Here is a 12,596-nt window from a genome sequence, read left to right as displayed (position 1 = left end):
TGAGCCACCCAGGCGCCCCATGATTTTATTTATTTATTTGAGAGAGAGAGAATGAGAGAGAGCACATGAGAGGGGGGAGGGTCAGAGGGAGAAGCAGACCCCCTGCCGAGCAGGGAGCCTGATGCGGGACTCGATCCCGGGACTCCAGGCGGGCAGCCTGCTTCTCCCTCTCCCTCTGCCGCTCCCCGCGCCCCCCATGCTGGTGCTCTCACTCTCAAATAAATAAAATCTTTTTTAAAAATCGATACTTTATGAGAATAACTAAATAACACTCATGAATAAAAAATGAGAAATAATTTTATGCCTTTATTAGATATTATCATCAAACTGTTCTCATGCGTTTAACATATTTAGTGAAGGAAAAATCTCTCTACTGCTGAAACTACTTGGTCTAGGCTCTGAGCGCACACACATGGGGAGGAAGGAAACCCAGGGCGACATACACTGGCAGGAGGGGTCTGGGGGACCCTTGGGGGGGGGAGGTCACAGGAAAAGTCATGCACCTGACGTAGGAGGTGTTGTTTTGGGTCCCGGGCACATCCAGGCCAGGAAAGATTGGAAAAGCGGAGATCTGGGGCTCCAGCACCAGGACCGTGACCTCTAAGGAGCAGTCTGGGGCTCAGTCACAAGCTGGGTGAGACTCCCCAACAGAGAGCTGCAGAATGAGACAGACAGGGCAGGCGGAGGAGAGGGAGGGAAGAAGAGAGTGACAGAGGAGGTTGTCTGCATCCCTGCGTCTCCAGCGCCCCAGACGGGGGTTGGCACAGAATAGGAGCCCAGTTCCTGTACGCAGGGGGCTCACCGAGTGAATGAACACTCTCAGTGCAGCCTTGGTCAAGTCCCTTCCTCTGTTTACTCCGGTTTCCCTCTGCGAAAGGGCAATAGCAGCCCGGGTCGGCGGGCGTGGCGGCCGCTGGTGTCCGCTGGAGGGCGAAAGGCGCTAAGCCTGCCGAGGACCAAGGCCTGGCCCCCTCTGCGATCGCTGGAGAGCGCGCGGGATGCGCGGGGCGGACAGGGCGCGGGCGGGGAGGCAAGGGGTCCTGTGCCCAGAGCAGAGGCACGGACGCGGCTGGGAAGCCTGGGGTGGCCAGCGGGCACAGAGCCTGCGGCGCGGAGGGCGCGGGGCGCACTCCTCGGCTCTGCCAGAGACCCGTCCGGGATGCGGGAGGTAGGGGCGGGAGTAACAAGGGGCAAAGGAGAGAGGGTCTGGGGAGATAGTTCTGAGAGACCCGGGGGCCGGCGCAGACTTTCGAATGGGACCCGGGTAGGTGCGGCTGCGGACGGAGGCGCACGCCAAAGCCCGCGCAAAGAACGGCCGATGCCCCCCTCTCGTCCGCAGCCGTGGGCGCGCCTCTGTCCAGGGCGGCGCTGGAAGGGCTTGGAGAGTCAGACGGTGCCGGGGCTCAGGACGCTCCTGGAGCGCCGGTCCGAGGCGCTAGAGTCCGCAGGCGCCTCCCGCCGCCGCCGGGTGGAGGAGTCGGGGGCAGGCGCGCCCCACCGACCCGGCAGGGTGGCCCCGCCCCGTGACCGCGGGGAGGCCCCACGGTGGGGGGCGGAGTTGGCACTGCCCCCCAGTCCGCGCGGACTGCGTCCCCTTCTTAAGCCAGCGGAGCCTCTCGCTGCCCCTCACTCGCCTCTCCCGTGGGTCTCCCTCCCGCGCTATGGCCTCGGCGCTGAGCTATGTCTCCAAGTTCAAGTCCTTCGTGATCTTGTTCATCACCCCGCTGCTGCTGCTGCCGCTCGTCATTCTGATGCCCGCCAAGGTTAGTTGCATCTCCGCGGACCCCGGGCGCCCTGTGCCAGCAGCGGGCACCAACCCGGGGGCCCTGAGCTGGAGCGCTGAGCTGGGCGCGCACTCGGGAGCTCCGGGTGCCAGACAGAGGTGCCGACAAAGCATTTCAAGGGGCACGGAGACCCGGGGGCGCACGGACCTTGGGGTTCACTGATCCCCGGCACAAGAACCTAACCCGGTGAGCACTGGAACCTAGAAGTTAGCACAGATCTTGGCCACACAGCCCATCCATAGGCTCAGCCCTGGCTCAGAATCTCTTCAGACTGAACCACCTCATGCCTCCCCTTCACCCCCAAATGTCACCAGTGCCCGCAGGGAGCCTGGGCGCCTGTCTTTCCCTCCCTCTCGTCCTGGCTCTCCCTTCAGCAATCGAGGACTTCCCAGCTGTGTGTGGGTTCCGAGGTCAATCAAGGACCCATACAAAAAGATCACCACCTAAGTGGATCCCGAGTGCTGTCTTTTCCACTCCCTGGCCCCCTCTTGAGCCTCAGTTTCCCCATATGTGATCCACATTTCTTCCCTGCTCCCAAGCCCTGGAAGGCACAGCTGAGTCCAAATCCTCTCCTGGCTGAAAGGCGGATCCAAGTTGGCCTTCTCCGCCTGCCCGCGGCCTGCAACGTCTGGGCAAGAGGCAGCCGAGTTCCCAGGCTCGCGCCTTGGGTGGCACGACCCAGGGCTGCAGGGGAAGCCGTGTCCCTCGCCCTGCTGCCCAGCGCTCCCGGGAGGGAGGCCGAGGATGAATGGCCTTGGCCGCAGGGCGGGGGCGGGGCCGGGAGTCCAGGCCGGGCTGGCTGCGCTGGGCTGTGGGAGCCCATTTGGCAGAGGCCCGAGCCCTTTGAAGCCTTTTGTGGCTGCTGGCTGTTCCTTCCTCCTTCCCCCTTTCAGCGCCTTCTCTCTGAGCCCAGACAGGAAACCTCCTGCACCCCCCCCCCCACCGCCCCGGCAGGTTTGGGAAACAGAGGAGCTCTTGAGGGGATGTTCTGCGGGCAGCCCTGGGGGAGGGGGAGTCAGGAAGCCCACCTGCATGAGAAGGGTACTTCCACCATTCACTCGTCTTTGTGACTTTAGCCACCATCCTGTGCTTTCTGGGGCTTGGCGTTCTCATCTGTACAACGGGCAAGGAGGTGTGGTTCCCACGCTTTATGACTTAGGGTGCCCAAAGCGATAATGCCAGTTCCTAGGATGGGAGGAGGGGAGGCTGGGAGGACCCTTGGGTGGGCTGAGCAATCCTGGTGGGGCCAAGGACAGCAGATCTAGCTGGGGGCGCCCCCTCCCCGGTGCCGCCCCAACTGTGAGCCGCCTTATTTCCTCTGCAGAAAGGGAGGGAGCCAGGCAGGAGAGCTGATCTTAGTTCTCCTGGCAGGGAGTGATGTTCCCTGGAATAATGATGACCTTCCTGCTCAGGGGGAGCGTGACCGAGACCCCACTCCCACCCTGACACACACACCCCTCTACACACCCGTGTGTATGCATGCAGGTGGGTCCTGAGCCGGGACCCTCAACTCAGGCGTGTATGCTGGTCAGTAACCTGCCCTGGGAGTGAGGATCAGGCCAGGGAAGGAGGGAGAGTCGTTCCAACGGTGGCCTTCAGGTGCTTTCCCTCTGGGTGGATCAGGCGCCTGGACCCCTGTGTTCTTGTGTTTTTGGCTTTGTGCCTCTTGTTTTGGTCACCACGAAAGAGCTCCCACCCCCGCCCCCATGGCGGGCCGCACCGTTGTGCAAGGAAACCCAGAAGTACCTGGCATGGGCAGGGCTTCCGGGAAGCCAGCAGGCTCTTGGCAGTGTGGGCGGCCCCGTCTGAGTGGGGCAGTGGCTCGATTGCAGCCCCCTCTGCTGGTGCGGGGCCCCCAGCAGCTCTCCTCTTATTCCCCCTTGTTCCCTTGCCGGCTTCATCTCTGCTTCACTTTTTCTGCCTTTTCTCTGGGTCCTTTCTTTAGAAGATCGCTCTTTAATGAGATAGACCATACATTCATGGTACTGTTTATTAAAATTATTTAAAAACTATTGTTTCCAAGGTCTGCAAAGTATGGAGTAAAAATGAAAACGCCCTCAAATGCCGTAACTCACACCCACACACAGATATGCTCCCTCACCCACATTTTCCCGAAGCACTGTGTCCTGGACACCCTTGCTTGTTAATAATTACACAAATAATGAGCTACGGTTTTAGTTAGTTGTGCATTGAACATATAGCTGTTGAGACCCACTAGGTGCTGGGTGCCGCCCTGTCAGTCCACTGTCCACCTCCCTCTCGGCATTAAGCGCTCTTCCAGACGCATCCCCAGCTGGTTACGTGTGGCGCCTCCAGGAACCGTGCCTTGAAAATTGGCGACACACGCCACTGTTTCTGAGTTTAGATGATAAAGGCCACCGAGCACTTTCTGTACACAGTATGTTAGTGGGTACTCTTGAGGGAACAAGGCAGGAGGGGGCTGGGGCTGGGAGCAGGGGGAGTATTTTATCAGTGACGTTGTTGAGAAAGAGGAGGATTTGTGGACTGTGTTGCTGGTTGTTTTTTTAAAGATTTTATTTATTTGGGAGAGAGATCGAGCACAAGCAGGGGGAGTAGGCGCGGGACAGGGAGAAGCAGGCTTCCCGCTGAGCGGGGAGCTCGACGTGGGGCTCGATCCCAGGACCCTGGGATAACAACCTGAGCCGAAGGCAGACGCTTAACGACTGAGCCACCCAGGCCCCTGTTTTTAAATTCTCTATGATGCACCCCTTTATTGGCTGCCCCTGGAGGGGATCATTCCTACTTTCCCCCGCCCCCCAGTCCAGCACCAAGGTCCAGAGACATGTGGGACGCTGACGGCCAGACAAGGGCAGACAGCGGACAGGGATCAGCTGTGTCTGGTGACCAAGCCCGGGCTTCCAGCCGCACCGCGGTCCTGCCTGGAATCCCGTGGCTCCAACCAGCATTGACCCCTGCAAACCCTGAGCAAAATCTGGAGATGCTTTGTACGGTTGCAACTGGAGAGGGATCTCCTGGCGTCTGGTGGGGCAGGGGCCGCGGAGGCAGCACCCAGCACTGCTCCGGCTGGCTCCCCGCCGCAGAACATCAGTGCCAAAACACCAGCTTCGGACACTAGGCAGGTGCCCTGGGGCGCTCCTGGGAGGCCGAAGGATGGCTTCTCTTTTGTGACTGAGAGCACAGTCCAGATGAAGGATTTCCGGGTCTTCGTGCCATGTTCCGTGCTCGCAGTAGGTGCTCTGGTGGGAGACAGGAGAGTGATGGTCACACGTGTGCTTGCCGTTGGGGTGACAGCTCGGCCCTGCCGTCCCGCTCCCCTCATAAGCGCTCGGGCAGTGTCTCCCGAGGCACTGTCCTGCGTGCCGAGGACAGTGAATCCCCTAACATGGGTTCTCTCTGGTTGCTCACTGTTGGGTGTGCGTGCTGTGTGGGGACCAGGCAGGGACAGCCCGCAGGGTGGGAACTGCTGGGGACACAGAGCCAGGCTGGGCGGGTGGGGTGCGGGAAGGCGCCGAGGAGAAACCCGGAGCCGGGCGGCCAGCGCTCCCTCCAGGCCTGGGGCAGCCTGCGCCAAAGCGCGGGTGACCCAGAGCCCAGCCTCAGGCGCTGCCAGTGGAGTGTGGGGACTCGGGTGCCAGTGGGCAGGGAGGGGGGCTGGACCGGTCTGCACGGCCTGCTCCTCGCACAGGGTCTCCCGAGTCACACGGAGGTGGCTGGGTTTGTCCTGAAGAAGCCTTTGGAACAAGGGAATGACCGGAACAGATTTGCAGATTGAAAGAGGGAGCCACACGGTGCCGGGCGTGGGGAGGTCAGCGTGGGAGGCTCCAGGTGGGAGGCGCGGCGGGCGCGGCGAAGGTGCCAGGGAAGGTGCTGGAGAGTCAGAGGTGGGAGCTGTAGCGTTGGAGGCTGATTTGGTGGCCGGGACGCTCAGGCACATCAGCCTGCAGGGGCGCCCAAGCCTCCACACTGGGGGAGTCCTGGCGGAGGGCGACAAACAGAAGGACCGTGTGGGTGCTGTTGGCCCGGAGAGCGTGCAGCCGCCCAGCACCACGAGGACACTGCGCGGAGAGCCCGGGGAAGATGCAAACCCAGAATTCTAAGCAGGGCTCCTGCCGCATGCATAACGGCTTCCACACACTGTAGGGTAGGAGGATGGCCAGGTGGAACCGTCAGAAGTGGGGGGGGCTCTGTACTAATCTCCTCCCCACCCGCTCTTCCACACCCTCCCCTCCTGCTCTTTCCTGGGGAGGTGGAAGGGCGGGCTGAGCATGCAGCTGGGAGGCAGGGGCAGGAGGCCCTTGTGAGCGGGTCCTGGGCCTTCCTGACACGTGCTGACCAGGCGGCCGTGGGCATTCCCTCTGATGCCGCCGCCCTGCTCTGGCCACCCGAGCCGGCCGCCTCCCCGGCACGCTGCGGTGGGAAGGGGGGCACCAGCCCGCGGAGGTCTCAGGGCTGTCTCTGCAGTTCGTCAGGTGTGCCTACGTCATCATCCTCATGGCCGTCTACTGGTGCACCGAAGTCATCCCTCTCGCTGTCACCTCCCTCATGCCCGCCTTGCTCTTCCCGCTCTTAAAGATTCTGGACTCCAAGCAGGTGAGCGGCCCCAGGCGGCTATTCCCGCCACGGCGCACCCTCCAAGCCCCTCTCAGAGCTGCCTGGGCCGCGGGGGACCCCATGCGTCTGGCACAGACGCAGACCGCGTGACCTCCCCTCCCCACTCCAAGTGGCCCCTGGAGTCGGCATCTAGTCGGTGCACCCGTCTTGGGGACTGGGGGCCCCGGGGCCGCCCTGACAGGCCCCGTGCTGTCCCTCAGGTGTGTGTCCAGTACATGAAGGACACAAACATGCTGTTTCTGGGTGGCCTCATCATGGCAGTGGCCGTGGAGCGCTGGAATCTACACAAGAGGATAGCTCTGCGCACGCTCCTCTGGGTGGGGGCCAAGCCTGCACAGTGAGCACGCTTTCTCTCTCTGGCCCCGGGGACAGGCGGGGAGGTGGCTCAGACCAGATCACCCACAGGCCAGCGTTGGCCACTGGCTTTCCTGGGCTTGGCAGGCAGGTGGGCCCCTGGATGGGCACGTGACAGTCTCAGCTGGGTGACCAGAGGGGTGTGTGAGCAGCAGTGGGTAAGGGCTCTTTGAACACCCCAGGGAGACTCGGCAGCGAAAGCCCCCGCACCTTCAGAAGACTTCCTAGAGGTGGGGCTGCAGCTTCCCCAAGAAACAAGGTGGGTGGGGGCTGGATCAAGCCCTGCCTGAAAGCCCTAGGGGTTTTGTGCAGAAAGCAGGAAAGGGTTGTCTTAACAATCCAGCTCAGGGGAAACAGAATGTCATCCCTCCAAAGCTGGCACGTGTATCCCACCCCCCCACAAAGAATCCCCTTCCTCGCTTTCCCCCACATCACTCCATCCCTCAGCTTCTCACGGCTCTGCAGGACCTCCCCTGCCCACCACAGGCCACTTCCAGCCAGCCCATGGAGTAGATGTGAGCTGAACCCCTGGGTGTCGAGAGCACCTGCAGGACCCCTGGCGGACAGAGCGGTTTACTTGGATGTCACCATGTCCTAGAGCCGAGGAAGGGCTGAATAATCTGCCGACGGGCACGTGGGGACAGGACCGACCGGTCTGAGCCTCGCCCCTTGCACTGGGGACTCGGGCTGCTCCTGTTTTCGGGGGCAGTGTGGTCCCTCAGGGATGGCACGTCCCAGCTGGGCCCTGGGAAGCCCCAGTTGGTTACTTCATGGCAGAGCCCTCCTGGGACGTCCGTGTGCCGGGGACCGTGCCTCCGGGAGACCACGGCCGCAACCATGAAGGGCTTGTGACTCCCTGACCTGTTACGCTCCGTGGCCTCGAGCCACGGAGGGCTTACAGGGCCAAATGAAGGGCCACTGCGTGTTCTAGAGACTCGAGACCTCAGGGTGACAGCATTCTCCCCTCGGGATCCTTGATGGCTCTTCTCTGTCAGTGGGTGGGCCTCGTTCTGGGGTGCCGCTCAGATGCGGCTCCCAAATCCAGGAAGGTCACACACACTTCGGCTCCCGCTGTGAGCTCGGCTTGAGCCGTCCTGGGGGCTGCGGGGGCCTTTTAGTTGAGCCCCGGTGGGGCTGTGAAGCACCATGTCATTCATTCATGCAAACTCTGGCCCTGCTCCTGGCCTGGGTCCCAGCCTTTGATCTTACGGGTCCGTGAGGTCTGCTGACATGGACGGCAGCTTGAACCTTGGTGCAGTGCACAGCCCTGGACCCCTTCCTCGGGCCGATCGGTGACCTCGGGCAGGCGCCTGGCCCAGACGGGCATGGAGACCACGGAGCAGAATCAGACCCTTCCCCAGCTCACGGTAGAAGGAGGGAGCAGGCGTGGAAACAGTTCCTCCAAACCCAGTGGGGGACGCGCGTCCGGGCGAGGGTGGAGGGGGTGTGCTCATCCCTAGCTGCCGCGCGGGGAGGGAAGCCACGGGGAAGGGATGTCATGGGACAGGTTCTGAAGGCCACGAGGCGGTCATCTCTCGTGGGGGACAGAGGTGGACACTGGGGGACCATGGGGTGTTACAAGTGAGGGGAGCACGTTTCCTGAACGGTTTCTGGACCTGGTCCCCCGCCACGTGGAGGTGGCAGTGTGCATGCATGGAGAGAGGTGGGGTCAGCCCGGAGGGAAGTCCCGCTTCCCGGGGCCCCTTCCGAGGCTCGCCCTTGCCAGGTGGGAGCTCCTTACAGCCGTGACTGGGTCTCAGGTCTCTCGGTGCCCAGGAGCCAGCCAGGGACATCAGGAATGCTTGCAGGGGAGAGGCGGGGGGGAGGCCCCACGTTGTACTCCCCCCACCCCCGCCACGATGCAGTCTTGAGCTGACCGTGGTCCGTGGCATCCCTGCAGGGGGACCCAGCCCCCGTGGCTCCCTGGGGGACTCTCTGGCTTTCCTCTCCTTCCCTCCTCTGCAGGCTGATGCTGGGCTTTATGGGCGTCACTGCCTTCCTGTCCATGTGGATCAGCAACACGGCCACCACGGCCATGATGGTGCCCATCGTGGAGGCCATGCTGCAGCAGATGGAGGCCACCAACGTGGCCACCGAGGCCAGCCTGGGGGGCCTGGAGCTGGCAGACAAGGGCAAGCCCGGTGAGCTGCCAGGTGAGCCCTGGCCCGGGGGCTGCGGGGGCCCACGAGGGCAGCTGTCCTCTCTGCCGCCCGGAGCCCTCCCTCAAACAGGGGAAACACTTAGAAAATGCTGCTTGGGTTTTAACCTTGAGGAACGTGGCCGTTGCATAAAAGTTAGATCCTGCAGTAGAGCTCAGAGCAAGATCCCACGCGTGGTTCCTGCCAACCGCAGAAACCAGTGCCGTCACCGATTATTCCTCTGGGCATCTTTTGAGCACCTACTGGGTGCCCCTCACCTCTCCGCTCCCACAGGTGTCGGGGTGGGGGCCCCACGTTGGCTTCCCGTCGAGGTCCCGAGCTCAGGATGCTCAGAGAGCGCCTGCTTTATTCTCGGCCCCTTCACACCCCGTCCCCAGGGCTGCGCTCAGCCGGCTGGATCCGGCTACAGGGGTGCAGCGGGCTGGGGACCAGGCACCTGGCGGGCTGGCCCGTCCCATCCTCAGGCCAGGGCAGGGTCAGGAGCTCGAGCTGGAGGCCCGCACCGGCTCAGCCCACGGCGTGCCCCCACAGGGAGCCAAGCGACCTTTGAAGGCCCCCCCGAGGGGCGGCAGGCTGACCGGGACAGGAGGAGCATGAGCAAGGCCATGACTCTGTGCGTGTGTTACGCGGCCAGCATCGGGGGCACTGCCACGCTGACGGGGACGGGACCCAACGTGGTGCTTCTGGGCCAGATGCATGAGTGAGTCGCGGGCACGCGAGGAGATCTGGGGCTGGGGCACCCCCACCTTTCCTTCCTGCTGCAGCCCCGCACCTGCCAGGACCCCACAGGCCTGCTTGCTTTCTGCTCTGGGGCGAGTCCTGCCCTTCCTCCCCGGCGCTCGCTCCGGGAGAGACTGTGCACCAAGCAGCGAGCTGAAATCGTGGGAAATGACCCTGGTCCTGGGTCACAACTTGCAGAAAACAGACGTCCCCTCACTGCTGGTTTGCTGACCTTGGTTGTGAACAGCGGTGCCGTACGGCGTCAGCGAAGGGCTAGGGGTCAGGCTACTTGTTGCCTCTACGTGCCCTTGGGGGGCCCCGGGTGGACACAGGGCTGGTCGGCACCTTCCCGCCTCGGCCACAGAGGGACACAGAGCATGTGCGGGTGGGGCCGGTCCCACCCATGGGGCACTCAGGGTCAGCGGACGGCTGCCCTTGCAGGGTCCCGGGCAGGTGGCCCGAGCGTTCCGGGGCAGATGGAGCCCTGGACCAGGCAGGCAGGGCCGCTGGGAGGTGGGCAAGAGCCCAGCCCGCAGACACTTGAGGTCCACCACGCAGGCGGTTTTGATCTTGAGAGGACTCTCTGTAATGATAGACTACGGCTCTCCCTGACGTCCGCCGGGGCAGCGTGGGGACCCGCGGGCCGAGGGAGCCGGGCCTGGGGCAGGAGAGCGGGGCCTGCAGCACGAAGGGCCCTCCGCCAGCCCCAGGGAAGGACCCCCACCCCGTCCCGCCTCCGGGGAGCTCTGGAGACTCACTTTCCCCGGGGAGTGAGGCGTCCGGGAGCCCTGAAGCTCGGGCCCAGCTTCCGAGGGTGCGAAGGTGTGTTACTTTGGAGGGACGGGCGCCGACTTCTGCAGGGCCCCCGTGGGGTCTGGACCCGCAGGCAGGGCGGCTGGCCGCTCCTCGGGCCTGTTTTGCGTGTGGCCAGGGCCCAGCTGCTGCTCCAGGCCCCGGCGTGGAGGTGGGCCCAGCGTCTCTCCCTTCGTTCAGGCTGTTTCCTGCCAGCAAAGACCTGGTGAACTTCGCCTCTTGGTTTGGGTTCGCCTTCCCCAACATGCTGGTGATGCTGCTGCTATCTTGGCTGTGGCTCCAGGCTGTGTACCTGAGGTTCAGGTGAGCGCGCTCTCATCAGGCACCCCTGCCCCCCGCCCCCCGCATCCCTGTGGCACGCCCAGAGGCGGCGGCGCACTCTTCCTGCCTGGCCCCGGCCACTTCTCCGGCACCCTGCTAGTCTGGCTGCCCCACCTGCTGCCCTTCTTGCTGGGAGGCCATTCCCTACCTTCCCGCCTTCTGGGCCCTCGGCCTCGAGGCCAGCTCCGACCGGCTCCCCCGCAGGGACACCGCCCGACGCCCTACCCCACTGCGTTTCCCACGAGCTGCTCGCTGGGGCCTCCCTCGGGCCCCGCCCGGCCCCCGGGGGTGGGGGGACGAGCAGTTGCGGGTCAAAGCAGCTGAGGAGACCCCCGGCCCCTGTGCACACCTACGCTTGGCCGCCGGTGCCCGTCAGTCCCCTCGGGGCTCCAGCCTCAGGACCTCATCTGGACCTACTTACCTGCAAAAGCCTCACTTCTGATGCCGTCACCCTGGGGCATGGGGCTTCGATCTGTGAGCGTGCGGGGACAGAGTTTAGTCCATAAGGGTCCCCTCTTGGGGAGACCGAGGCCTGCTGGCCTGGACCGTCCTGAGGCCCAGGGACAGCAGGTGTCGGGGGCAGCAGGTGTGGCCCCCCGCAGCGTGAGGTGGGGGGGCTGCCCTAAAGCCCCGAGGCCCACTGAGTCCCCTGCAGGGCGAGCACTGGGGCACCACTAGCCTCTGGGGGTCTCACCGTCAGGAACCCTGCCCGGCCTTCTGATGGGGGAGCCCTCCTGCGGCTGTGTTCAGCCAGCCAGCCTCGTCAGCTCAGGGGCCCTTGCCGACCCCACGTGGAGCATGGTGGGGGGGCAGCCCCCAGGAAGCCTTGATTGGGAGAATAGCAGCGGATGTTCTGGGGCCCCTGCCCCCAGGCCTTGTAGAAGCAGCACCGGCCTCAGCTGTGGGGGGGGGTCCTTTCTGTCACCCTCACTCGGGTCCCTCATCTGAGCAATGTCAGGGTGGCTGCCTCCAACCTCATCCAGGAAAACTACCTTCCTGGGTTCACAGATGGCCTCTGAGGCCACGTCCAGCCACAGGGGCCACCGGCCCCCCAGAACTAACAGGACATCACCGCTGGCTTGCATCCAGCTTTGCTAACCACGCTGTCCCCTGGATCAGGGATGGGGGTCCTTCTGGACCCCTGCCCTCCCATGAAGTCTGCCCCAGGGCCCAGGAAGGACTCCCAGCAGGGAGGGCTCTCTGGGGACAATTCTCCTGGCCTTCAGGCTGCCTGGGGCCGGAATGCCCAGACACTCCTGCGGACCATCCTGGGCACCGGTGGCCCTCCCCATGGCCGAGGTACCCTCAGCACCTGTCCACGGACCCCTCCTCCTCCCTAACCCTCATGCCAGCACCCCAGGGGAGGTCCTGCTGGGCAACCTGGGCAGGCTGTGGGTGGCCGTGGCCACTGGTCCCCGGGGAGCCCCCAAGGGCAGGGCCATCCGACACCTGTGCCCCCTCCGACCACAAGCTGCCCCCCTGCTCCTGCCTGGCCCCGGCTTCTTAGACCCGTCCTTGTTCTTTGTGTCCTCTTGAGCCACCCCCATGATGGGGCTTGGCATCTCAGCTCCGGGCCCCGGCGGGACCACCCCCAGGTGAGGAAGCACCCCCCCACCCCAAGTTGGCTCTCGATATTCTCCCGGCCATCCCCCAGATGATGGGAGCCGCTGGTTCCCAGGCGACCAGGCACCTGCCACGTCCCCCTGACCAGGGGTGGCCCCACCTCTGCCGATTTCTGCCTCCTTGGCCCTGAGACCCCATCCAGCCTGGCTGCCCCACTCTGTGCGCCCCCTGGTTCTGGGGGTACCGTGGGCCATGCGCTGGGCACACATCACAGACACTGTCTCCCGCC

At 63.9% G+C, this 12,596-nt stretch overlaps 1 protein-coding gene across 1 annotated transcript; it reads left to right on the top strand.

The window, feature by feature from the left end:
- Positions 1–1,592: 1,592 nt before the first annotated feature.
- On the top strand, positions 1,593–12,280 carry SLC13A5 (solute carrier family 13 member 5). The gene is made up of 7 exons (XM_081806017.1): positions 1,593–1,763; positions 6,228–6,356; positions 6,578–6,714; positions 8,697–8,884; positions 9,422–9,590; positions 10,604–10,726; positions 12,097–12,280. The coding sequence occupies exons 1-7, from the start codon at positions 1,662–1,664 to the stop codon at positions 12,278–12,280; spliced, it is 1,032 nt and encodes a 343-aa protein (XP_081662143.1). The 5' UTR covers positions 1,593–1,661.
- The last annotated feature ends 316 nt before the right edge of the window (positions 12,281–12,596 follow it).

Source organism: Leptonychotes weddellii, chromosome 15, assembly GCF_054177405.1.
Source record: "Leptonychotes weddellii isolate Sample4059 chromosome 15, ASM5417740v2, whole genome shotgun sequence".
Lineage (NCBI taxonomy): Eukaryota > Metazoa > Chordata > Mammalia > Carnivora > Phocidae > Leptonychotes > Leptonychotes weddellii.
Note: the sequence above shows the minus strand (reverse complement) of the source record. Positions and strands in the feature narration are given on the sequence as shown.

Coding starts and splice junctions, on each gene's coding strand:
- SLC13A5 (XM_081806017.1), top strand. CDS start 1,662: ATGGCCTCGGCGCTGAGCTATGTCTCCAAGTTCAAGTCCTTCGTGATC. Junction 8,885..9,421: donor CAAGCCCGGTGAGCTGCCAG/GTGAGCCCTGGC, acceptor GTGCCCCCACAG/GGAGCCAAGCGACCTTTGAA. Junction 10,727..12,096: donor GCTGTGTACCTGAGGTTCAG/GTGAGCGCGCTC, acceptor CCCTCATGCCAG/CACCCCAGGGGAGGTCCTGC.